Source organism: Mycteria americana, chromosome 25, assembly GCF_035582795.1.
Source record: "Mycteria americana isolate JAX WOST 10 ecotype Jacksonville Zoo and Gardens chromosome 25, USCA_MyAme_1.0, whole genome shotgun sequence".
Lineage (NCBI taxonomy): Eukaryota > Metazoa > Chordata > Aves > Ciconiiformes > Ciconiidae > Mycteria > Mycteria americana.
The window spans coordinates 1,411,971-1,436,512 of record NC_134389.1 but is presented as its reverse complement, the minus strand read 5'-3'; the positions used below and the strand labels follow the sequence as shown (position 1 = coordinate 1,436,512).

Genomic DNA, 24,542 nt, shown 5'->3' with positions numbered 1-24,542 from the left:
GGCCCCTGGACCCCTCCGAGCTCTGCACCGTGCTAGTGCCAGCCCCAGAAACCCGGGGCTCTGCCCCCTCAAACCGCTCTGCCCCCCCCCCCCCCCCGATCTCTGAGCTCTGCCCCCACAAAGGCCCAGCCCCCCCCCACCCCCTCCCCTCCCAAATCCCTACGCTCTGCCCCCCCCCCCAAACCCCCCAGGCTCTACCTCCTGCCAGAAGAACCCCCCCCCTCAACCCCACGGGCGCTGCCCCCCAAATACAGACCCCCGCTCCCCTCAGCCCCTGAGCTCGGCCCCCCCACCCCAAAGCCCCGGGCCCTGCCCCCCCACACACACACACCGGCACCGCCACCCCCGCCGGGCCCGGCCCCCCCGCCTCCGCAGCCCTCACCTGGCTCGGGGGGCGCCGCCCTGGGGGCTGGGGGCGCCGGTGGGTGCCCTGGGGCCGAGCCGGGGCCGAGCCGGGGCCGGGGCCGGGCCGGGCCGGGCGGGCGGAGCAGACGCGGCGCCGCAGCCACCAGCCGCCGCGGAGCGCAGCCGGCACCACCACAAACAATGCCGCTGATTGGGCAGCGGCCCCGCCGCTCTCGCCCCGCCTCCCGACCCCAGACGCGACGCCCATTGGTACGGCGCGACGACGGACGCGCCGCTCCGCCAATCGAACCCGCAGGCCTCCCCTGTCGGGCCCGCCCCCCGCTTCTTACTGGCGGGCGGGTGCGAAGATTGGCGCGCGGCTCCGCCAATGGGAAGCCGCCCAGCTTCCCCGCGGGGCGCCTTTAATGGGTCCCCGAGCCTCGACATCCGGGTACTGCCGGCCGCGCGCGGTGTCGGCGGGCAAAAACCACCACCACCACCCCCCCCACCACCCCCCCGCGCTGCTCGCGGGGGAATTTGGGCCCAAGGCGGCCGCCGTAGCCGCCCTGCGCCCGGCCCACGTGGCGCCCGGTACGGGGGTGCACGTGGCCCGGCGCGACGCCGCGGGAGGAGGGGGGGGGAGCGGGCCCCGGTACCGGGCAGAGCCGCGCTTCGTGTCCCCTCCCCCCCCCGCTTCCCGGTGTCGCCGGCAGCGGGCAGGGCCCCAGCGCTGAGGAGGCCTCGCGCCAGCCCCGAGGTCCCTCTGCCAGGCCCCAAGATGGCCGCCGTGGCTGCAGGCCAACGCTCGGGCACCTCTTCCCGCCTCTCCGTGGTGCCGCCGACACCCCCGGGGGGGGGCCGGGGGGTGTCCCGTCCCCGCCCGCTCCCCCTCGACGCCCCCCAAGAAGGCGCCCGGGGAGGCAGCAGGGAAAATACCGCAGCGGCTTTTATTTACAGACCCCCGGGGCGGGGGGCTCCTATTGCACAGTGCGAGGGGGGGGGCCCCCCCCAAACCCCCGCGATGGCCCCCGAACCCCCCCGGGGCACGGGCAGGCGGCGACGGGAGACGGGGAGGTGGGGGATGCGGAGAGCCAGGGCGGGCACCCACCCGGCTGCCAGCACAAGTGAGGAGAGGGTGCCGAGGGGGGGGGGGAATAAATAAATAAAAATATATTAACACTGACATATAAAACCTTTTGTGAGCCAGGGGCTGTGGTGGGGGCTCCCCGCCCCCCCCCCCCCCCTCCCCCGGGCTTGGGTGGCCTGGGACCCCCCCCCCTTCTGTCCCTAGGGTGGGGGGGGGCGTGGGGGCCACCTCTAGCACTCGAGGGTGGCCCCGAAACTCTTGCGGCAGTCGATGGCTTTGGAGCTGGGGGGCTGCGCCCGCCGCCGCCGCAGCTCCTCCTTGCCCAGGCTCCCCGCCAGCTTGTTGTAGGCCGACTTGTACTTCTTGTCGAAGGCGGCTGCGAGGCGAAGGGGGGGGGGATGGACACACCGGCCATCAGCGTTGCTGGGGGGGGCCCCCCAGTGTGTGCGTGTCCCGTCCCCCCCCAGCCACTCCCCGAGCCCCCCGTACCGATGTCCATGTGGTCCCTGCCCAGCGCCGCCAACGTGAGGAAGAGGATTTCCCGGTAGATGCTCCTGGGGAGGCAGAGCGGTGAGGGGGCGGGGGGGGGAGCCGGCCCGGTGCTGACGGGGGGGATCTGGGGGGGGTCACACTCCTACCTCTGCAGGTTCCGGGGGCCACCCGGGGCTGCCACCGTCTCGAGGAAGAGGGCGATGGCCTTGTGCACCTCGCTCAGCCCCACGTGGCTCAGCACGGCTTCCAGGAAGGCCAACGAGAAGGGGTGGCCGTGGGGCCGCCAGGACCGCAGCCGGGTGGGGACGTTACCTGGGGGGGGGGGACGACGGGGACGGGGTCAGCACCGCCCTGCCGCTGCGGTTCCCCCCTCCCCTCCGCCCCCCGACTCACTGTGAAGCCTCCAGAGGACGTAAAGCGGGGGGAAGCTGTCGGGCTCGGGGGCCAGGACGTCCCAGAGCAGCCGCACGCGTACGCAGGGAGAGTCGGGGGGCTGCGCCTGCGGGACAGGCAGGTGAGCACCGGGCCGGCGGCACCCCCACAACCTCCTCCGTAGCCCCCCCGCCTTACCTGGGGGGCCGGGGCGACGTGCTGGGAGCCCAGGAGCAGGCGGGGGAGGTTGCTGGGCAGCCCCAAGCGCTGGAAGTACCAGACGAGGTTCCAGTAGATGATGGGGTGACTGTCCACCAGCTCCGGCTGCGCCAGGAACTCGCCGCCTTCGTTCTCCACTAAACTTTCCAGCTCTTTCCGCAGCACCAACGGGCTCAGGTAGGCGAAAGCCACCCGCTCCGACCGCCGCGGCACCTACGGGGGACACCACACCGCTGGGAAACTCGGCCCCTCGTGGGGACGGTTGTCTCCCTTCTCCGTGCCCGGCACCGTACCGCCGCGTCCGGGCAGCCGTTGCAGAGCTCCGGCTCGGCCTCATCCAGGGCCAGGCAGCGGCGGCGGTCGCTGAGCACCGGTCCTTGCGCGGTAGGAGGAGGGAGGGAGCCGTCCTCGGCGGTGCTGCGTGGCAAAGACAGGGGGTTACGGAAACGGGGGGCACCGGGGAGGACACGGGACGTTAGGGATTTCCCCGGAGGATGGAAGGATGGGGGAAAACGACAGGCGGCGAAGACGGGGTTTGGGGACGCTTGGGGACAGCGGGGGGGATGTGGACATTAGGGTTTCCCCCAGAGGATGGAAGGATGGTGAGCAGCAAAGAAGGGGGTTAGGGACACTGGGGACACCAGGGACACCGGGGTGGATGCGGGACATGGGGGTTTTCCCCCAGAGGGTGGGGAACAGCAGCGGGCAGCAAAAAGGGACGTTGGGGACACCAGGGACACCAGGGAGTATGTGTTTTTTCCCCGAGGACAGGACAGGGGACGCCAGTGGGCAGCAAAGAGGGAGGCTGGGTGCACTGGGGACACCGGGGACACCTGTGTGGATGCGGGACATTAGGGTTTTCCCCCAGAGGACAGAGAGACAAGTGACACTGGTGGGCAGCAAAGAAGGGGGCTGGGGACACTGGGGACACTGGGAGGATGCGGGACGTTAAGGTCTTCCCCCAGAGGATGAGAGGACGGGGCAACACTGGCGGGCAGCAAAGAGGGGTGCCGGGGACCCCGGGGAGGATGGGGGACATTCGGGTTTCCCCCGGAGGACGAGGGACACAGGGGGGCGCGGGGTCCCGCCGGGCCGGGGGGTCCCACCTGGGGGGCAGCTGGAAGTCCTGGATCTCGATGCTGAGGAAGGGGACGAAGGAGCGGCCACAGAAGGGGCAGGTGGTGTTGAGGTTGGAGTCGTCGGAGGTCCAGCCGGCCATCACCTCCTCGTCGTACACCAGCGCGCTGCAGCCTTGGCACCGCGAGCAGCTGGACAGCAGGACCTGGCCACCGCCGGCGGCACCGTCAGCCCCCACGGCACCGGTACTGGGGGGGCCGCAGCGGGACAGGACCCCCCCCGACTCACCTCCACGGCAGGCGGCTCCTGCCCGGCCACCCCGTCGGCCGGTGGCTCAGAGGACTTGGGAACGCCAGCGCTGCCCACCGAGGCGTCCGACAGGTCCAACTCGCTGCCCAGCGAGACGGAGCTCTGGGGGGGGGACACACACACGTGGCGTCAGCGAGGACGGACAGACAGACGGACAGCCACAGCCCCCGGGGAGAAGCCGGGTACCTCGGAGGCGGTGGATTCGGGGCGCTCCCGTGGGCGCAGCAGGGTCTCGGCGGGGCTGCGGCGCGGCGGGGGCTCCCCATCCCGCTGCTCGGAGCCCCGGCGCGGGCAGGCGGCATCGGCGGCATCCCGGGAGCCGGCGGGGAGCTCGGCGCTGGCGGCTGGCCGGAGCGGGGGCCGCTTGCCGGGGGACAGCAGCTGCTGCAGCTTGGCGGCCAGCCCCCGCCGCGGCGTGCCCCCCGCCGGCCCCCCGGCACCCACCGGCCCCTCGTCCGCCCGGTCGCTCTCATCCGTGGCGAAGCTGACGTCCGACAGGCTCCCGTCGGCCGAACCGGGGGGACCCCGCAGCCGGGGGGGCAGCGGGTCCGGGGCTGCGGGAAGAGGTGGGGGACGGGTAGTTGGGGGCTCCCCCGGTCCCCCCCGGCCCCCCTCACCGTGGGTGCCGCCGGGGAAGCTGAGGCTGCCGCTCTTCACCAGCCGGGGGGCTGCGGGGGGGTCCCGCAGGCTGCGCCCGGCCCAGGTGGTCTGCCGCTGCAGGCCGGGACGGGGTGCCGGGGGGGCTCGGCCGCCTGCGGGAGGGGACGAGGGGGCCGTCAGCGGGGTGACAGCGGCCCCCCCCCGGCCTCTCCCCCATCCCCACCTACCTGGGGGGGCGGCGGCGGCGGCGGCGGCGGCCCGGCGTTCCCGCTGCCGCAGGGGCTGCCGAAACTGGGCGGCCCCCAGCACCACGTTGCGGAGTTTGGCCCAGCGCAGGCGCCCGCTCTGGGTGCCCGCCGGCCACTTGCTCTCCAGCACCGCCTGCGAGGTGGGGGGGACGCGGTCAGGCGCCGGAAGGGCCCCCCCCTCCGTCCCCGCCGTGTGCGCGTCCCCCTCGTCACCTTGTTGTAGTAGCCGTAGGTGATGGTGTTGGGCACGATGCCGGCACGCTTCATCTCCAGCAGCACCCGCACCGACAGCACCGGCTCCCCGTACTGCCCGCAGAGCTGCATCAGGATGCGGTAGCAGACCTGGGGGGGCAACCACGGGCAATCAGGGGCAACCGGGGTCCGTCCGTCCCCCCCCGGCGAGTCCCCCTGCCCCAAATGCCACCTACTTCATCCGGCAGCACCACTTTGTGAGCCTCCATCTTGCGCAGGACCTCGTAGGCCAGCTGGAGCGCCCGCAGCTTGGCGGGGGCGGCGCGGACGTGGGTGGGCAGGTAGAGGAACCAGAGCCCGTAGCAGTGGCCCAGCAGGCACTTGGCCCACATGTCGGGCACCGAGGAGTACTTCTGGGCCACACGCTGGGCCACCTTCATCTCCTGGGGACCAGGGGAGGAAGAGGAGAGAGCTGGGGGCGGGGGGAGAGCAGCCGGCATCCTGCGCCCCCCTCGCCGTCCCGTCCCCGCTGAGGCCCGGCCAACTCGTTGCACCGTTGGCCCCGCTCACCTGCTTGGTCCTGCGTGGGGCCGGGCTGCTGGGGGCACTGCTCCTGGCCTGGCACAGCTGGGCCACCAGCGGGTCCCGGGGGGGCTCCAGGAGCTCGGGGCGCAGGGTGGGGAACCCGTCATAGCTGGGGGGAGGGAGCAGAGGCTGAGCTGGGGGGGGACGCGGGGGGCGGCGGGGGCTGGGGGAGTCGAGGGGGGGGGTCTCACCGGTACCGCGCAGGCAGCTCGGCGCCGTCGGGACCCGCCGGCTGCTCGGGGGGGGTGATGAAGACGGTGTGCTCGCCCCCCCGTGGGTCGTCCAGCTCCATCAGGGGGGTGTCCTCCGGCTTCTCCAGCTCCGCCTGCACCTGGGGAGGGGGCGCGGGGTGTCACCGGGGCGGGGGGGGGGGGACGGACGACGGACACACAGGGACGCGACGCAGAGCCGGCGGGACCCACCTTATCCACGCAGGTGTCGAAAAACTCGAGGCAGGGGTCTCGGTCGCTGGCGAAGGAGCAGTCCTCGATGAACTGGGTGAAGAGCTGGGTGCGCAGCAGCTGCCCGTAAAACCGGTGGTACGCCCGCTCCCGGGACTTGAGGAACCCTGAGGGGACGGGCCGGGGCAGTTAAATCCAGCCGCCCCCCTCCGGTTACCCCCCGGCTTTCCCCGCCGCCCACCCACCCACCCACCCTGCAGGGCGAAGAGGCTGCCGGCGTCGCGGCCGGCCGGGGCGGGGGCCAGGGCGATGGGGCGCAGGAAGGAGCGGTAGCCCCGCAGGGCGCAGGCCATGAAGCGCAGGAAGGCCGCCCGCGCCTCCAGCTCCAGCTGCGCCCGCCGCCCCCGCGCCGCCTCCGCGTCGCTCAGCAGCAGCTCCAGCGACGCCTCCTCCCCTGGCCCGCTGTACACTGCGAAAGCAAGGTGGGGGGGGAAATTAGGGTGGGGGGCGGGCGCAGGCGGCTGTGGGGTCCCCCCGGACCCCCACTCACTCTCATCCAGCTGCTGGGAGAGGCTGTGCAGCGAGGCCAGCAGCACCTTGCAGGGCCGGCGGGGCAGGGAGCGGGGGGACAGCAGCTTGCGTTCCTCGCTCCTGGGGGGGACAGAGGGACGAGGGGAGGGCAGCCGGCGGACCCCCGGCATCCCTCCAGGCAGCACCCGGCTGGTGAAGCCCACCCCGCACGGCCAAGAATGGGGGGCCACTCACTGGAAGATGGTGTTGGTGTCCAGGTCGACGAAGATGACGTCCCTGGGGGGCTCGTAGAGGTCGAAGTAGCTGGAGTGGATGCCTACAATGAAGGGCACGGGGGCACACAGCACGTCAGCCAGCGCCAGCGGGCACAGCGGGATGTAGGGGCACTGCCAGCGCAGGGGGAAGATCATCTGGGGACAGGACAAGGGCGGTCAGCGCCGCGGGCCGGGGGTCCCCAGCGCCGCGGCGCGTCCCCCGCGGCGTCCCCTCCCCGGCACTCACCGCCACCAGGGCTTCGCCCACGCTGGTCAGGACGTCGGGGCGCAGGGAGTGGATGAGCAGCTTCTGCTCGGTCAGCACGGCCACCAGCAGCGCCACCGCGTTGTCGGGGCCCAGGTTCTGCAGCAGCGTCAGGAAGCTGGCGCCGCTGGGCGGGGGGGGGGGACGGGGACGTCACTCAGCCGCCACGTGTCCCCCTCCCACGTGTGGGTGCGTGTCCCCCAGCCCCAGCGCCCCACAGCCATCCCTACCTGAGCGGCAGCGGGGAGGACACGGGCCGGCACAGCAGCAGGTTGTCGTACGGGGACATCTGGGGGGACACGGGGACACGGTGGGCTGGGGGGAGGCAGCACGGGGACGGGGACGGCGGGGAACACGCACGATGACTCACCTGGACCAGGATGCGCGGCCGCTGCGGGGACGGGAAGGGGACGTTGTGCATGAAGTGCGAGATGTGCCTGCAGGCAGAGGGGCCCGTCAGCGCGGGGAGATGACGGGGGCCACCCCTTTGTCATGTGTGTCCCCCCCCCAAACCTCCCGCCGCCCGGCGCTCACGTCTCGAGGGGCAGCACGTGGGGCCCCGAGATGGAGTAGCGGTAGATAAACATGAGGAACTTGCGGAAGACGTCGAAGAAGGGCCAGTGGGAGAGGACGCAGATGCTCTTGCGGGTCTGCAGCGAGCGGCCGGCCACAGGCCGTCGGTCCACCACGCTCAGCAGCCCCAGGCGCAGGCTCTGCTTCTCCGACAGCCGCTCCCGGGGAAACGCCTCGTGGAACTGGATGGCCGCCCCGTACACCTGCGTGGGGTGGGCGGTCAGGGTGGGACATCCCCCCCGTCGATGCCGTCCGTCCCCCCGCCAGCCCGCATCCCCCCCGGCCCCGTCCTGCCTTGTCGCCCGAGGCGCCGGTCAGCACGAAGGTGGAGAAGACGGGCAGCGGGTACTTGGTGTCGGCCGGCCAGCTCTCGATGGTGGCCCCCATGGGCAGGCAGAAGACGGGCACCGATTCGGGCAGGGGGAAGGACTCGCTGTCCTGCTCGGGGTAACGCCCCAGCAGCCCTGGTGGGACAGACGGACAGAAGGATGAGCCTCACCTTATCATTTCCCCCATCCAGCCGAGGAGGAGGAGGGTGGGAGCAGCTGGGTGGGCGCCTGGCAGCCTGCTAAGGCGAACCCACGGCGGGTTGATCCCCCCCGCAGTCGCCACGAGAGACCCTACCTGCTTCGTAGACCAGCGTGTTGGCCTTGGCCATGGCGATCTTGTAGCACAGGAACAGGGCAGGGCCCCACTGCAAGGAGGGAGCGGAGAGGGGGGGGTCAGCGTGGGCCGGATGGCGGCGGGGGCGTCCCGGCAGCGGCGAGAAGGACCCTGCCACCCACCATGCTGGTGTTGAGGTTCTTGTCCACCCGGCAGAAGGTGTGGGGGGTGCTCTCGCCCTTGCTGGGCATGACGAGGCAGATGTCGGTGACCCCCAGCGTGTTGTGGCCGTGGGGCTCGGCCGCTCGCCGGTACGTCAGGAAGGTGCGTTGGTGTCCCGGCCCCCCCGAATTGAGGTTGGCCGAGCGACTGTAGGGCGTCGTGTCCAGGATCTTATAGCCCGGCTTCGGGCGGTCCTTGCCCTCGTAGTGCACCCTGGGTGGAGAGGAGGGGTGAGGGGGACCCCCGGGAGCTCGTCTTCCCCCACAGCCCCGCTCCCCGGGACTCACCCCAGCTCGATGAGGGGGGGCTTGTCCCGGCCCCGCTTGTAGCATATGAACATCTGGGGGTTGTTGAGCAGCCCGGCGTTGAGGTCGACGGGGTGGCCCGAGGTGGTGGTCTCGATGCAGGTGAAGCCGTGGGGCACCTCCTCGCCCTGCGAGCGGATGATGACGGCCACGTCGGTGATGGGCTCGCTGGGGCGGGCCGGGCGGTGCTGCTGGTTCTCCTCCTCCAGCGGCCGCGAGGTATCCGTCAGTCCGGCCACCACGAAGTAGTCCACCAGCTGCGGGGGCTTCTCGTCCGACATGGCTCACGGCATCTGCGGGGGGACACAGCGGGATGGGTGTCACCTCAACCCACCCGGCCTGGCCGTCCCTGGGGCCCCGTGGAGCAGGGGAAGCTCCTTCGCCTCGGCGGGCTGGCAGCGTGGGGTGCCCCACGGCTGAGCTGGTGGCCGTGGGGCACGGCGGAGCTGACGGGGCGAAAGCGCCGGGGACGGGAAGGGAGGAGGCTTCCGGTCACGCCGCGAAGCACAGGGCGATGCGATGGGGACCCCCACGGCTTGGGGGGGGGGTCCAGCACCCCACCCCGAGCACAGCGGCTGCGGGGGGACACCCCTCAGGCAGCGCCTCTGAGACAGGACCCCCACCCTGCGGCGTGGCCCCCCCGGCTTGGTGGCTGCACCCCTGGCCCGCAGCTGGCCCCTCTCCCCTCCACGCACTCCCTCCCTGTCCCCAGAGCCCCCAGCTTGCCCGGGCGCCGCAGGAGGGGTCCGCGGAGGCTGTCGGAGAGCTGCGCGGGGCGGGCTGGAAAGGGGAAGGAAGCAGGCGACGAGGCGGCGAACACCCACGTCACACCCCTGCGGCCGTCACCCCCCTCCACGGGGCACCGGGGCACGACGCCGGCTCTGCCCCAGCCGCACCGGGGGGGCAAATCAGTCCCAACCCTGAACACGGAGACCCCAAGCAGGGACACCGTGGTGGGCCCACGGCCCCAGGAGGAAACCCCCTTAGCCGGGGGGGGGTCGCACCCCACCGGGGCCGTGCCAGCATCCCCCATGCTGGCAGAGGCAGGGCCACGGCAGCAGCTGGAGCCTGTTCCCGTCCCCCGGCTGGGGACCCCGAGACCCCCCAGCCCCAGGGGTGGCCACTGGGGGTATTTTTAGCCCAGCGCCATGTGACGATGGTCAAGCCACCAAGACGCAGCCCCGGCTCCCAATTTAGCTTCCTGCCACCCACCTCGGGTGGGGAGAAACCGGTGTGGGGGGGTCCCCACAGCCATTCTGTGCCCCCCCCCCCCCAAACCTCCCTTCTCTCATGGGTCCTCCCAGCTGGGCCCCTGCAGTGGGGCACCCCACTGAGAGCCAGCAGGACACAGCAGGGTCCCGGATGATGGGTCCCCTGACCCGCTCTCATGTCCCCATGGACCCCCGGCGTGGGCAGCCCCATGGAGGGGTCCCGTGGGAGAGGCAGGGCTTTGCCCCCAGCTGCAGCGGGAGCAGGAACCGGCCCCACCGTGGGGCTGCTGAAGGGGAAGTGGCTGGGGGGGGGCGGGACACCCCCCCCGTGCCCCTGCCCCAGCCCCAGCCCTGGGGCAGGATTTGGCCACTGGCTATGGGGCGAGCCTGCCCCAAAGGCAGGGGAGCCCCGGGGGTCCCCAGGCAGCAGCACGTCCCCGGCAGACCCTGCCCCACGGTGCCTGGGGACCCTGTCCCGTTGCGTGGCCTCTGCGCCCCACGGGGTGGGCAAAGCTACAGCAGAGCCCACAGGCCCCCCCACCCCGGCCCCATCTCGGCCTGGAAACCCTGGGGTGGAGATGGGGGCGTCTGCAAATGTCCGCCTGGCCACAGGGCCACCCCCAGCCGGGCCTGTGCACCCCAGACACACGGCCGGCCCCACAGGCCCTATAGCTAGCCCTATACGCTGCACAGCCGGCCCTACCTACCACCCCAGCCGGCCCTGTGCACCCCAGACACACGGCCGGCCCCACAGGCCCTATAGCCAGCCCTATACACTGCACAGCCAGCCCTACCTACCACCCCAGCCGGCCCTATGCACCTCATATCTGGCCCTATATACCCTACAGCCAGCCCTATACACCCTGTATACACGCCCAGCCCCACAGACCCTACACCCTGCCCCACAGGGCCCTATAGCCAGCCCTATACACTGCACAGCTGGCCCTATCTACCCCCCCAGCCGGCCCTATGCACCTCATAGCCGGCTCTATATACCCCACAGCCAGCCCTATGCACCCTGTATATACGCCCGGCCCCACAGGCCCTACACCCGGCCCAGGCCCTACACCCGGCCCCACAGACCCTATAGCCGGCCCTATACACTGCACAGCCGGCCCTACCTACCCCCCCAGCCGGCCCTATGCACCTTATAGCCGGCCCTATGCACCTCATAGCCAGTCCTATATACGCCACAGCCGGCCCTATATACCCCACAGCCGGCCCTATACACCCCACAGCCGGCCCTATGCACCACAGGCCCTACACCCGGCCCCACAGGCCCTACAGCCGGCCCAGGCCCTACACCCGGCCCCACAGGCCCTATAGCCGGCCCAGGCCCTACACCCGGCCCCGCAGGCCCTATAGCCGGCCCTACAGCCAGCCAGCCCCCCCGGCCCCGGCCGGCCCCGAGCAGCCCCGGGCCCCCGCGGCCGCCCCCGCCGGTACCTGCGGGCCGGGCCGGGCCGGGCCGCGCCGCTGGGCTCCACCGGGCCGCTACCGCGCGCCCGCCCGGCCCCGCCGCCGCCGACAGCGGCCCCTGGCGGCCGGGAGGACTCTCTGCGGAGGCCCCCCAGGGACTCCCCCAAGACCCCCAGAAACGGGCAGGATCCCCCCAGGACCCCCCTCGGCACCCCCAGAACCCCCCCAGCACCCCCAAGAACTTCAAGGAACCCCCCCCAAGCTCCCCGGGCCCACCACGGCCCCCCCCCCCAGCTCCCCCTGGAAGTGGGGGGACCCTATGGAAGGGACCCCAGACCAAAGGGCCAGGCAGAGTGGGGGGGCCGGAGCCGCTGAACCCCCCCTGTGCCCCCCAACCCCCCCCCGGGGAGGCCTCAGGGGGTCCCCCCAGCCCGAGCAGATACGTGGTGTGTGTGTGCCCCCCCCCCCCCCCCCCATGAAATCAGCCACACGCCGTCACAGGGGGCATTTAATTAACATATAATATATTTAAAAAATAATAATAATAATAAATCACTCTGGCTCCCTCCCGGGCGGGGGGGAACGCGGGTCCTGGGGCCCCAGGTCCCCCCGCCCGCGGACGGGGCCCCCGCGCCCCCCCGGGGGTGGGGGGGGTGGGGGGCAAAGTTACAAGTGCTTTCTACATGTCCCGTGGGGTCCCCGGCAGCTGAGTAAGGTGGGGGGGAGCTGGGGGTACATACGGGGCGCAGCTGGGGGGGGGGAGCGGGATTTCTCCTTAAACATGATGATTAGCCAGAAAAAAAAAAAAAAAAAAAATAGAAGCAACCCCCCCCACATCCCCCCCCGGGGGTCTCTACCTACGGGGTTATGTACAGCCGCCCCCGGGGGGACGGGAGCCCCCTCTCCGCTGGGGTCTGGGGGTGCCGTGGGGCCGGAGAGCGCCTGGCTCGCGTGTCCCCCCCCCCCCTTCCCCACCGGCTCCGGTGTCCCCCGGCCCCGTTCTCCGGGGAGAGAGCCGGCGGCGGCCCCACCGTTATATCAGCCAAAAAAAAAAAAGTGAAAAAGAGGGGCGGGGGGAAAATTGGGGAGGGGTCCGGAGGTGGGGGGCAGGGGTCCGCGGGCGGGTGGGGGTGCTGGCGGAGCCCCTGGCCCCTCACTGGAGGCGGTCGGTGCGGAAGGAGTCCTCCACGGCCGGGTCGGTGAGCAGGGCGTAGGGGTCGCTCAGCATGTTCAGTCCGTCCAGGGTGAGGGGTTCGATTTTCAGATCCTCCTCCAGCCCCAACGCCGCCGCGTCCACCTCGAAGCCGGGGACGCCGGCCAGCACCGTCGCGATCTCCTTGGAGATGCCGGGGGGAGAATCCCCTATGGGGAGGGGAAAGGGGAGGAGGGGGGGGGGGAACGGGGCGGGGGGGTTCAGCACCCCTCATGTGACGTCCTGCTCCCCGGGGGGGGGCTGCCGGTGCCCCCTGCCCACCCACCTGTGAGGATGATGTTGGGGATGGGGCCGTGGCGGCTGCAGTTGCTCAGGTTTTGCCGGTTGAGGACGTGGGGGTCGTAGGCGCCCTCGGTCGGGGGGTAGCTCAGGGTCCCCAGCTCCTCGGGGAAGCCGCCGCTGTTGCCGGTGGTGGGGCTTTCCCCCATCCCGAACTGCTCGAACTGCGGGGAGAAGCAGGTTACGGAGACGAAACACCCTTGCCGTCCCCTCGCCGTCCCCCCCACGTCCCCATCCCGGGGGCACTCACGCTGCCCAAGCCGAAGTCGCCCAGGGGCTGTCCCAGCTGCTGCTGCTGCTGCTGCAGGGAGGCGTTAGGCTGGTACTGGGGGGCGTACGGCCGCTGCGTGGCCCCGCTCGGCGGCACCGGCGGCGGCGGGGGCCGCGCCGGTGGGGCGGGGGGCAGTGCCGGCTGCGGGGGGGACTGCACGGGCTGGTGCAGGGCTTTCTGGCTCGGCTGGGACGGCAGGAGCAGGCCGGGCTGGCTGTAGGAGTACGGCGGGAGCCGCTGGTCGGCCGGCAGCTTGCTGGTGTCCAGGGGCACCCCCTGCGGATAGAGCGGAAAGGGGGGGGGGGGGCGGTCAGCCTGCACCCACCCCGGTGCCCGCCAGGATCCGGCCCCTCTGCTCAGCACCCTGGTGCCCCCGTCCCCGCCAGCCGCCGGTGCATCCCCCAGCACCGGCAGCGGGTTGGGGAGAACGCGGCGATCCGGGAGACCCCGAATTTCAGCCCCGCCGGCAGCACCCGGCGCCAAAACCCTGCACCCAGCACCCGCCGCGGGCCGGGCTCCCCCCTCCGGAGTGGGAACCCGGGGTGGGGGAGCCCCGGCTGGGACGTGCCGCGTCCCCGTCCCCCCCATCCCCGACCGCGCAGAGCTCCCTCCCGGTGGGGAGGGGTCCGCGGGCTGGGACGGGGGGCGAGGGGCTTCCCTGGCATGTGGCTGAGATGAGGATGGAAACGAGACAAGAGAGAGAAGTCGAGGGAGGAGGAGACGGAGGCGAGCGCACGGCGCGGGGCCGGCGCGGGCGATGGACCATGCATACCTGGGTGATGGAGGACAATGTGGGTGACATTGTTGGTGAGAACTGTTTGGGGTGCTGCCTTCTGGAGTCGCCACCCATTGGGAGGGTGAGGGGGCTGAGCGGGACCCGTCGGCGGGGCGAGGTGTTTATGGACGCCTGCACCATGGGGGTGTAGGAAGAGCCGCTCAAGCCGGAGGGCAGGCTGGGGTTGCTGGGGGAGGACTGCATGGGCTGGCTGCGGGGGGACGTGGGGAGGGAGGGATTGCTGAGCGAGGAGGAGAGGGAGGAGGGCAGGGACTGGTTGGAGAGCGAGGAAGGGATGGAGGAACTGCTTTGGGAGGATTGGAGCGAGGGGTTGCTGAGGGAGGATTGGAGCGAGGGGCTTCGCAGGGAGGCCTGGAGGTTGGGATTGCTAAGCGAGGACTGCAGGGACGGGTTACTCAGGGAGCTCTGCATAGGTGAGGTAAGTCCTGTGGGGACAAAAAAGAAGAGACACCACCGTTACCCACGGAATCGCCCCGCGCCCCAGGCTCTCCTCCCCCGGGCCGGGCCGGGCTGGGGCTCCCCGTCTGCCCCGGGTGGGATGGAAGGTGACCAAAACGATGGAGACGGACACAGAAACACACACACCCCGGGAACGGGACCGGCGGCGGCACAGGATGCTCCGGCTCGGCAAGCGGAGGGCGCCGGGGCAGGAGCGGGGCGGGTGGCGGGCTCCCCGCCGGGGCCGCCATCCCACCGCATCCCCGCGGGACCCCCCGATGCCGTCGGACCCCGCAGCTCTCCCCACCCCGCTCCCAGGCTGCGGCATCTCCGTCCCAGGCCGGGATCGCCCGGAGAGGCCGATTTCTGCCACAGGGGTGCCGGCCGGGGGGTTCCCGTCTCCCCCCGGCCCCACCAAGCACTCGCCGCAGGCAGCTCCCCACCACGGGGGACCCTCTCTCGGCTCCCCGCGCCCGCCCCGTGCGTCTCGGCGGCTGGTCCAGCCACCCCGGGACGTCGGCTCCGGCGTCTCCCTGCCCCGCCGGTGGCAGCGGGACGGGGCCAGCCCTCACCTGGCGAGTCGTAGCCCGTCCCCAGTCCCATGCTGCCGCTGATGCCCAGGTGCGTCATGGTGTTGGCCAGGTTGCTGGTGCTGTTGCCCCCGCTCAGGCTGGGGTAGGCGGTCTCGTCCGGGTCGAGGGGAGTGGGCAGCGGGGAGGGGAAGTGCAGGTTGGTGAGGTCGGGAAGGGAGCCGCCCGTGTTGAGGGCCGAGGGGATGAGGGGGACGTTGGCAGGCTGATCCGGGGATGGAAATATGCTGGGGGAAAGAGAGAGACACGCTCAGCGTGGGAACACCGCCGCCTCCTCCGGCATCCCGGCCCCCCGGCTCCTGCCCCTATTCCGCAGCCACCCGCGGGCTCGGGCCGTGCCCCAGAGCCCAGCTCAGGACTTACTGGATCCCAGGGACTTCGCAGGAGCGCGGACGGGCCGAGGACGACGAGAGCTGCGAAATCAAAGAGGAGGAGTGAAGCGAGGCCGGCGTGCCGAACCTGCGGTCCCCCCCAACCCCGGGCCAGCCGCGGTTTGAGGGCAGGAAGGAGGCAGAGCCACCCGGGTGTCGCAACACCCGGCGGACAGGAAGCAGGCGGCCTGGGCAGGGGGACGCAGGGGTGACTTCCTCGCGGTCCTTCCTCTGCACCCACCTTCTTGGTGTCCCAGGGCTTCAGCGAATGCTTGTTGTCGTCGAAGGTCTCTTCGATGGGAGGCACTTGGAAAAGAAACACTGGCGAGGGGGAAGGAGAGCGTCAGCACGGGGAGAGCGGCACAGCCCACCCGTATCCACCCCGGGGGCATCGACCGGGCATGAGCGGGGCATTACAGACCCACTCGCCGCAGAGGGGTCCCCCGCATCCCACCCGCTGCCCCGACTCTTTACAGACTGCGGGGTGGGGGGGGGGGGGGCACACGGGTCCGTGCCGGGTTTGGTGGCACGCTGCCGGGCACGGGCAGGCGCTCACCTTTACTGTCCGCATCCCCGTCCAGAAAACCTGCAAGAGAGCAGGGGACCGTTAGCGGCAGCACACGGGGACACGGGGGACATCGGCCAGCACCGCGGAGCAAAGGCAGGAAGGGGGGGGCTGCTGCGTGAGCCCGCCGGTCCCTGTTTCCACCCCCAGGTCCCCCCACAGGGTCCTCGAGGGGTGGAAGGGGCCCGGGGGTCCCGAGGCAGCCGGGTGGAGGTGGGGAGCAGCGGGGTCCCGCTGGGGAAAGCGGGGTGCAGAGGGAGGGGACACTCACCGCTCCGGCGGCCGGGCGGCGGGGCACCCTGCGAGGGGCCCAGGTACGCGTCCTGGGGGTTGGGGTTCATCACGCTCGTGTGAAGCGCCGAGTCGGAATTTGTTCTAATTGGAAAGGGAAAGGAAATCGTCAGACGGGCCCCGGGCTCGGTCCTCGCCCTCCACCCTCTTTACAGCCTGCTGCTGTGACAGCAACCCCCCCAGTCAGCCCTGGCCCGGGGACGGTGGGCGAGAGCAGGGCCGGGGCAGCAGGCAAAAAAGGGGAAGAGCAGGAGGAGGAAGGGAAGAACACAGGGGGTTTCGCTGGAGGAACAACTGTCTCCTTCAAAGCCCTCCGTGTCTGATGCTCGCCGTGCCCAAGGCGAGCCCCGGGGGCAGATTGCCAAGGGGCTCTGCGGGGACCCCGTCCCCTTCTGCCAGCCCTGCCCTCCCCTCCCCACGCGATGCTCTGGGGGGGGGGTCCCTCGCCCTGCGCTTCCAGACACGCTGGGGCTTGCTCCGGCCCCGTCTCCTCCAAGGGACGGCTCTGCCACCGCACCGAAGGCCCCGGAGCCCTCGTCACTCCTGGCACGGGGGGAGAGGGGCTCCCCGGGGACCCTTTGTTTCCCCCGGGGGCCCTGGAGGGGCTGGGGGCAGAGGACCCGGGGATATTACACCCATTGTGCTCCCAATTAGTTGGTCTGAAGCGGATGAGCGCGGGGAGGGGTTGGGAAAAGGCTGCTCCAGCTAATGACGCGTCCTGGGACCGCACAAGGGGGATATTGTTCAGCTGCGGAGCAGCTGGGAGGGAGGAAGCTCCCCCCCGTCGCCCATGGGACGCAGCCCCCTCCGGCGCGGGGCCCAGCCGGGGAACGATGGGCGCCCGCCTGCGGCACGGCCAGGGCCCCGCTGCCAGCACCCCAAGGGAGACAGAGCGGGGACTGCCGCGAGCAGCATCAGCAACGCGCCAGCCCCGAACCCCGGCTCGCCCTGCCGAGATCCCGCTGTGCCCCAGCCCGGGGAAGGGGACAACCCCAAAGCCACCCCGGCCCCTGCGCGGCAAAGCCACGGCTCTCCAGGGCTGGCAGGGGCAGCTCCTCCCCGTGCCCAAGCCCGGCCGCGGGCCCAAACCCCATGGGGAACCCGGTGCTCCGTCACCTTGCCGGGCTCCCGAGAGGTGGCCCGATCCCCTGGGGCTGCGCTGGCTCCCGCTCCTTGTGCCGTGCCGGGGTGTAACCAAGCAGCCGCGGCAGCGGGCAGAGCCAGGTCCTCACCCTGGGAGCCAGCACCGAGCCAGGGCAACCCTGGGGGGACACCCTGCCCTGCATCCAGGAGCCCCACGCCCCCAAAAGCAGCTCCTCGGGGAGCTCAGAGTGGCTGCGGGACCACGCAGCCCTCGGAGGCACAAGGGCTGCACCGAGCCCAGGGTCCCCAGGGCCACCGCCTCCCCGGGGTCCCCAGGGCCACCTCCACCCCAGGGGTCCCCCCGTTCAGCGGCCAGGGCAGCCTGGAGACACCTTCCCTTCTCCTGGGGGACTGGAGTTGCTACAACCAGGGCCGTGCCCACCCTGGGGGTCCTGGGGAACGGCTGGAGCCCGGCTTAGAGACAGGGAAGAGAGAGAAAACGGAATAAAAAAATCATTCACCTGTTGAGAGCTGACGGCAGCCTAAACAAATGTCCTTTCTCCATAGGAAAGTTACCCCAGGGCATGGTCCTTTGTAAGGAGAAACAGCAGGGTTACTTGGGGGGGCAAGGGAAGGGGGCACAGGGCGGCACTGCCCCACGGGAGGGAGGGTTACGGGGGGAAGCCAAGGGCAGCAGGAGGAGGCAGACAGCTCGCTGCCTGCAGGCTGCCTGGCGCGGACAAGCTGGGGGGTATCTCCGCCGGCCCCGGGGGACGCCCCTCGGCACCGGGTCGGGGCTGATCCATGACATCCTCACCCTATTCCCTGCCTTAGCCCTCTACCCACAGCCCAGACACCGCGGCGATGGGCAGCTTGGCCTCGGGGACCCAAAAACACAGCCACTGGCCCGGCCCGTGCAGACCACAGCCAAGATTGTTTCAATCTTGAGGTTCCCGTGAAGGCACCCATTTGGAAGACAGATGAAAGTCGTCGTCGTCCTCCCAACCCCCCCGAGCCTGGAACGAGGAATTTGCAGCGGGATTCGGAGTGAGATGCTCCTGGGGATGGCTCCCCAGAGCCCGAGGTCTGGCGGGGAGGGCGGCTGTGCTCGCTGCGGGGAGGTTTTAACACAACCTCTTCTTTCGGGGAAAAAAGCCAAGGCTTTGCCCCGGGAGGTCAGGGAGGACGGCAGAGAGGGCACCCGACGGCTGGGCTTGGACACGGTGGGATGGAGGAAGACGTGCCGGGGCACAAGGCCGCGGCCCTCGCACTCTGGACTGACCGGCACCGAGGCTCATCAGGGGGGGACAAAGTGCAAGACACAACGTGAACCTCCAGCGGAGCCCTGACGTCGCGCGGCACAACCCAGGGCTGCCACCCGGCGCCTGCCGCCACCGGTGTCCCCACCGGGCTGAGGAGAAGGGACCCACGCAGCCCCTCGGGCTCCCGGCGCACCGAGACGGCAACCGAGCCGCACCGGGCACCGAGGCACGGACACGGCAGGAGCATGGGCAGCGAGTCTCCCAGGGAGAATGCTCCTCGGGCCAGGGAAGGAGAGCTGTGCTGAGCACAGCACTTCAGAGGAAGGGCAGCCTTGAAAATAAAGCCCAGGAGCCCTGAGCGACCTCTAAAAGGGCTGAGCCGCGCCGAGCTGAGCCCGAACGGCTCCTGCGCCGAGCCGCAGCTCACCGGGACCTCCGTGGGATGGAGCCGATGCTCGGGGCGTGCCCGGGCTTGGCCAGCCAGCCCCGTCCTCGCCTGCCCCCGGGGCCAAGAGCCGAAGCACGCAGGGGCTCGGCCACCCGGTGATTCACCTCGGACAGGATCCCTCTTCCCACTGCCACAGTGGGCGGATGCCGCCCCGCGTGCCGGAGCTGGTTCTTTTGGGCACGATGAAACCGTTCCTCCTTAAAAATCCCCCCTCTGCGGGACAGCGCGGGCAAAATCAGAGAGGTGGGAGACCTCCCAGCCCCACTCCCAGCATCTCAGTGTTTCTCTCTGCCCCCCCCAGGTCCGGTTTCTCCCCAGCAGACTGGTAAGGGAAGCCGTGTAAATCCTCCCGAGAGGGCTGCCCGTTGCGAGGGACTCTCCTGCGTTGGGCTCCTGCCAGCCTGCCTGTTTCCAAACCTCCGGGTGCTCTTTAACACAGAGCAAACCCCGGGCTCCAGCGACCCCGCAGACACAGGGAGGCAGCGGGCTGGAAACCGGCACCCAGAAAACAAAGTGTCGGGAGCCAAGAAAACACGGGGTCTTTACCTCCTCCAGCTGGGCTCGGGTGGAGGCGACAGGTAGGTCGGTCCGTAGGGAGAGCTGTCGATGTGAGAGGCACGTTAAGGGCCAAACGGAGAGCGAGGGGCCGAGCAGCCGGCGTGCAGGCACCTAACGCAACCCCGCAGGCAGGCAAGGGCAGCACGCGTTGCTAAAGCTCGCTGACCCCAAAGAGACGAGCACCGGGGGCACGGGGATCGGGCAGGAGCCCCAGCGGCGGGAGAAAAGGCTGCACTCGCCCCGCCGACGGGGCAGGAGAGAACGGGATAAAGGATATCTGTCGGACGTATCGGCGAAGGGGGGACATCATCCGGCGCGGGTCCCGCTGCACTCGCTCCACCAGGCCGTGGTGCCGGGTGCTGCGCGTGGAGTCCAGCGGTGACTGCAAAGGGCCCTGAGGGGAGGAGACACCGGGGTGAGCCCACCGCCCGTCTGCGAGGGAAGGGGTCTCAGGATCAGCCCTCCTCAACTGCTCCATCGCCGGCAGCGCTGGCGGGGGGATGGAGCCGGGGCCAGGCTCGGGGATTAGAGGAGAACATCCCCTCGTCCCCACCTGTCCCCAACAGCAGCCCGTGCCACGGCTCCTCATCCTCCTCCCCAACACCCACCCCGAGTCCTGATCCCCCTCCCCAAGGCACCGAGGGCGGCAGCCACTGTGCCACGGGGGGCAGCCCCCCCAGATCCCCCCCGGGGCAGCCCCCGGCCGGCGGAGCGGGCTCTGCTCACCTGGAAGTCGGAGACGCCGCTGCCGATCTGGTTGACGTTAGGCAGGGAACCGCTGTAGTAGGGTCCTCGGCTGTGCGCCAGCCTCAGCTTCTGTGCCTGCAGCTGGGCGGGGGGGGAGAAGGGAGGCAGGTCAGAGGGGGCCAGCAGGCACCCCGGGGTGCTGGGCTCCTCCGAACTGCCCTGTTACACCCTAGACATCCTCGTCCCCATCCTGGCGGGTCATCCCCACGTTCTCCCTCCTGCAGCCGAGCCCCAAGCTTGCCCCACACACGGTATCGAGTCCCCGGGGTGTCCCACGGGAGGAGGTGGCCCCCGAGCGAGGCATGTCTGACCCGGTCGGCCTCAGGAACCACACAGGAGCAAGCCAGAGGGCTCGAGGTGCCCGGCACCTCTCCGCTTTGAAGCCACCGAGTGCGGAGGAGGCCCCACAAGGGACTTTCCTCCCTCCATGGGTGCTCTGGTGCAGGAAGGATGCTGAGCACCCACTGGGTTCAGCAGCCAGGAGCGGGGAAAGCCACATCTCTCCCACAGGCTGCGGCACCCACACCCCCAGAGCAGAGGCTGAGCCCAGCCCTGCTCCCCCCCGAACAGCCGAAGCCCCCGTGCCCACCCAAGAGGGCTCTGGGCTCCCCGGGCACCGGCGGTCAGTGTGTCAGCCCATCCCCTTCAACCCGGAGGTGCTGGGTTTTCCAGCAGGCACCTTGTCCACACCAAAGACAGCCCTGGGGCTGTCAGCAACACCGAGTGCCACAGCTCAAAAACCGGGGGAGATCCCAGCCTGGGGCCGGGCTCCGGCAGGACGAGCAGTAAGGGCTGCCTGCTCGGCACGGCACGGCACGGCAGCCCGCCGGCTCCAGGCGCTGCTCAAGGCCGAGGGAAGGAGCCACGGCAAACCGCAGACGGGAGATAACTGGGTCTGGGCACCCGCCCACCACGCTCGCCGGCGGAGAAAAACCCCATGGCAGAGGAGAGCCGGGGTCCCGGGGCAGCACCAGCACCGAGTCGGCCCCAAAAGCCCCCTCCTGCTCCGGCCCCGCAGGCAGGAGCCTGCCCGCAGCCGACCCGCAGACTTCCTCATCCCGACAGCAGCCGGAAGGCGCTCTGCTGCCCGCATCCCGGGAAAGGGCACGGCCCCCATCATCCCCTCCAGCACAAGGAGATGTCCCGTTCCCCCCCTCCGGCATCCCACCGGGGAAGGAGGGCTTCCCCGATCCCAATCCACAGAGCCAAAGCTAAGCATATACAAATCCGCTTGCCCTTTGGACCCGGGGGGGGGTCCCCGAGCACCCCCACACACTGGCCAGCACCGGCACTCATCAGTCGCGGACAAACCCCGGGGAAAGCGGAGATGAAGCACAAAAAGCAGCTCGGAAATGGGTTGCAGTCGGGAAACCTGCGACAGCAAATTCCCAAGCTTAAGACCAGCAGAATCCAGATCCAGGGGAAAAAAAAAAAAAAAAAAAAAAAAAAGAAAAACAACCAAAAAAATGGGAGATTTAGTCAACAGCTGGCTGCGCTGGCACTGCAGGATTAGTGCGAGGAGTTGTGCTGGGGCTTAAGGTCTTGGGATCCTGCTCTGTTCTCCGAGCCAGGGTCCCTGCGGGAGCCGGCAGAGCCAGACAAGGCCGAAATCAGGCAGCAACACACAAGCAGCCAGAAAAAAGTCCAGGAAACACGAAGCAAAGCTTGAGGGGCTGCTAGATCCCCGCGGCGGGAGCGAGACACCCCAGAGCCGGGCAGCAGCCCCCAGGCTGCGCTGACGGGGTGCGGAAGCCTCTCCCCCGGCGAGGAGCCACGAAACGGAGGTGCCCGTGTGGGACACAAGCTGCCGGCGCGACAGCCGCTTCCAGCTCCTCGCCTGCAGCCCTGTGGGCAACGATGGAGGGGACCCACGGGGCTGGGACCCCCCTTGGGACCAGCTCCTGTCCCAGGCCGAGCTGCTCTGTGCCTCTCCAGGGCTGCCAGTCCCACGTGCGGGGAACAAACTCCCGGAGGAAGCGTCCCGGGGCAGGGATTAGCCGGGAGGACAGTCCTGCTGCCTCTCCCCCCGGCTTTGCTGCACATTAACCAGCTGTTTACTGTGCAAACACAGTGCGGGAGGCTCCAGCCCACTCCCACACTCACCGGCGATGCGCAAGTCGCGGCTCCCGCCTGCCGTCCCGGCGAGAAAGGGGACAAAACCTCCGGAGAGATGTCCACCCCTCGGGAGCCCTGCCTGCCCACCGGGGACGGGGCCGCCCTCGGCTCGGAGGGGAGAGCCGCACGTCGCTCCCTCGGGGTCGGCGGGATCCTGTCCCCGACACCCTCTCGGCTCTGTGGATGTCCGGTCACCGCTGCCTCGCCAGACCCGGGGTGCCAGCGGGGCTCTCCGACTCAAACACCTCTTTTTTTAAAGGTCTGATGGATTTTGCTCCCCTCTTCTCCCAGTTCCGCCGACCCCAAGTGCAGGGTGACACGTGAGCCTCCCTGTCAGCGGTCCCTGTCACCTGGAAGAGCCTCTCCACGTCTCCGGCTCCCTCGACTCCGCGCTCCTCTCCCCTCGTTCATCCATGCCATATCTCCGCCGGGAAGGATGGCGCTGGCTGCCAGACCCCGCAGCTGCCGGCACAGCAACCCGCGGCACTGCAGAGCCCCATCGCCAGGGTTGGCACAAGCCGCCTCTCCGGGAGCTGAAATCTGGCCAAACCCTGATCTTGGCAAACGGCCGCGCAATCCCCACTGACTCCTCAGGGCCGACGCAGAGCGAAACGCAAACCAGAGCCGACCGTCTCCTCTCAACGGCTTCCCCCACCCGGGAAACCACGCTCCCGGAGACGTGCCGTGGCGTTCCCGGTCTCCCCGCTCCACTGCCAGCCCCCGGCACCCCAGAGCAGCCCTCCTGCCACCGAGGTCCCTCTGAGAAGCCCTCGGCCCGCGGGGGACGACGATTCCCCCAGAAGCTGCCGAGCGGGGCAGTTTTGCCGGCTCAGATCCGGCGCGCTCATCCGCTCTCCCAATGCTGCGTTTTCTCAGGCTCTGGCCAAGCTAAATTTAAGCCTCTCCAGGGATGAAGCATCCGCCGCTTCCCGCGGGAGCCGGCCGCATCGGCGGGAAGGACCAACCCAACCCTCCCGAGGGTCCCCGGTGCTCAGGGACAGACCCCCCCCGAGCCCCGGGGCCGGCGGAGGATCGCCCGGCAGAGACGACGCAGGGCTGCGACACGGTGGGAGGCCATCCCAGAGCCGTGGGCACGGGGATCCGCTCCCCGCCCCCGCGGCAAGAACCGGCGAGAGCCCCGGCAAAGCCTCAGGTGCCGCAGGAGGCGAGTCGCTTTTTCCACCCAGTCGCCGGGACGTGTGCTCGGAAGCGGAGGAGGCGCAGGGCGCGTACCGGGACCCACGCACGGCGGCCACGGGCCGGAGCGAGCCACGTGCGAAGCCTTGCCGAGAAACCCGCGGCCAAAATAATAAATCAAAATAAAGGCACGGGAAGCAGAAGCGGGGTGCAGGCGGGCATCCGGAGAAGGAGCGTTTCTCTAGGGGGGCCCTTCCCGGCCTCTCCGCACCCCCCAGTACCCCAAACGCAGACCCACCCCCCAGCCTCGGGGTGATGCCCCATCCAGTCCCATCCCCTCTGCACCCCCAAACCCCCCCAGCCCCTTTGGGCATCAGCCTGAGCCCCCCCCCCCACTCCCTCTGCGCTTCCTGACCCCCACACCCGCTCTGCACCCCCAGCAGAGCCCCCGGCCCCCCGCTACCCCACGAGAACCCCCCCCTCCTTCTGCACCCCCGAACGCCCCCCCCGAGCCCCGAGTCCCCCGCACCCCCCCAGCCCTCACACAGCCCCCGGCCCCTCCAACCCCCCCCCGGGCCTTCGCTCAGCCTCCGGCCCCCTCGCAGCCCCCCCTGGACTCCCACGACCGCCCTGGCCCCTCACAGCCCCCGGTCCACCCCCAGCCCCCGGCCCCCCCTCACAGCTCCCGGCCCCCCCGGGCCCGTCGCGCATCCGGCGGGGGGAGGCCGCGGCGGCCGCTGCTCACCCGGGTGGAGCAGATCTCCATCATCACCTCCTCGAAAGCCGCCGTCTCCTCCGCCTGCCGCTGCTTCTGCAGCGCGATCTTCTCGCTGAACTTCCGCGGGTTGGAAGCACCGGCACCGCCCGAGGAACCCGCACCGGGCCCGGGCCCGGGCCCGGCCCCCGCGCCCGCCGCCGCCATCTTCCCTGCTCGGGCCGCTCCGGCCGCCGCCGCCGCCGCCGCCGCCGCCGCCGCGCGGGGCAGGCTGGGGCGGCGAGTCCGCGGGCCGCGCGCCACATGGGTCGCGGGGGTGCGGGGGACTACAACTCCCAGCAGCCCCCGCGGCG

At 70.6% G+C, this 24,542-nt stretch overlaps 3 protein-coding genes across 7 annotated transcripts in view; all 3 read right to left on the bottom strand.

Annotated features, from left to right (window-relative positions):
• The window catches only part of GATAD2B (GATA zinc finger domain containing 2B), a 41,499-nt gene extending 40,959 nt beyond the window's left edge, over positions 1–540 (bottom strand). The window contains exon 1 of the mRNA XM_075524703.1: positions 383–540. The gene's annotated coding sequence lies outside the window, so the exon portion shown is untranslated. The remainder of the gene's footprint in view (positions 1–382) is intronic.
• Positions 541–1,357: 817 nt separating this feature from the next.
• DENND4B (DENN domain containing 4B) lies at positions 1,358–11,425 on the bottom strand. Of its 5 annotated transcripts, none has more exons than XM_075524926.1 (27): positions 11,338–11,425; positions 8,663–8,973; positions 8,336–8,588; positions 8,175–8,244; positions 7,845–8,014; positions 7,512–7,753; positions 7,348–7,414; positions 7,208–7,266; positions 6,960–7,104; positions 6,693–6,868; positions 6,478–6,578; positions 6,181–6,396; positions 5,949–6,094; positions 5,718–5,857; positions 5,512–5,635; positions 5,178–5,384; positions 4,963–5,091; positions 4,729–4,882; positions 4,088–4,653; positions 3,881–4,003; positions 3,622–3,797; positions 2,809–2,932; positions 2,495–2,728; positions 2,318–2,423; positions 2,071–2,236; positions 1,922–1,986; positions 1,358–1,808 (listed from the first exon to the last, which is right to left on the bottom strand). In XM_075524926.1, the coding sequence occupies exons 2-27, from the start codon at positions 8,959–8,961 to the stop codon at positions 1,663–1,665; spliced, it is 4,404 nt and encodes a 1,467-aa protein (XP_075381041.1). In that variant the 5' UTR covers positions 8,962–8,973; positions 11,338–11,425; the 3' UTR covers positions 1,358–1,662. The 5 variants fall into 5 exon arrangements, with proteins under 5 accessions (XP_075381041.1, XP_075381043.1, XP_075381044.1 ...); XM_075524928.1 differs by having other exon boundaries at positions 4,088–4,455; XM_075524929.1 differs by lacking the exon at positions 6,181–6,396.
• Positions 11,426–11,816: 391 nt separating this feature from the next.
• On the bottom strand, positions 11,817–24,447 carry CRTC2 (CREB regulated transcription coactivator 2). The gene is made up of 14 exons (XM_075524934.1): positions 24,220–24,447; positions 20,202–20,303; positions 19,753–19,869; positions 19,464–19,525; positions 17,729–17,797; positions 16,105–16,208; positions 15,825–15,854; positions 15,510–15,589; positions 15,261–15,310; positions 14,880–15,124; positions 13,846–14,294; positions 13,053–13,349; positions 12,789–12,966; positions 11,817–12,672 (listed from the first exon to the last, which is right to left on the bottom strand). The coding sequence occupies exons 1-14, from the start codon at positions 24,394–24,396 to the stop codon at positions 12,464–12,466; spliced, it is 2,169 nt and encodes a 722-aa protein (XP_075381049.1). The 5' UTR covers positions 24,397–24,447; the 3' UTR covers positions 11,817–12,463.
• Between the last annotated feature and the right edge of the window lie 95 nt (positions 24,448–24,542).

Coding starts and splice junctions, on each gene's coding strand:
- DENND4B (XM_075524926.1), bottom strand. CDS start 8,961: ATGTCGGACGAGAAGCCCCCGCAGCTGGTGGACTACTTCGTGGTGGCC. Junction 7,754..7,844: donor CCGGCGCCTCGGGCGACAAG/GCAGGACGGGGC, acceptor CACCCCACGCAG/GTGTACGGGGCGGCCATCCA. Junction 3,798..3,880: donor AGGAGCCGCCTGCCGTGGAG/GTGAGTCGGGGG, acceptor GGCGGTGGCCAG/GTCCTGCTGTCCAGCTGCTC.
- CRTC2 (XM_075524934.1), bottom strand. CDS start 24,396: ATGGCGGCGGCGGGCGCGGGGGCCGGGCCCGGGCCCGGGCCCGGTGCG. Junction 19,526..19,752: donor TTCGCCGATACGTCCGACAG/ATATCCTTTATC, acceptor CGTGCCTCTCAC/ATCGACAGCTCTCCCTACGG. Junction 17,798..19,463: donor CCCGAGCCCAGCTGGAGGAG/GTAAAGACCCCG, acceptor CTCCTTACAAAG/GACCATGCCCTGGGGTAACT.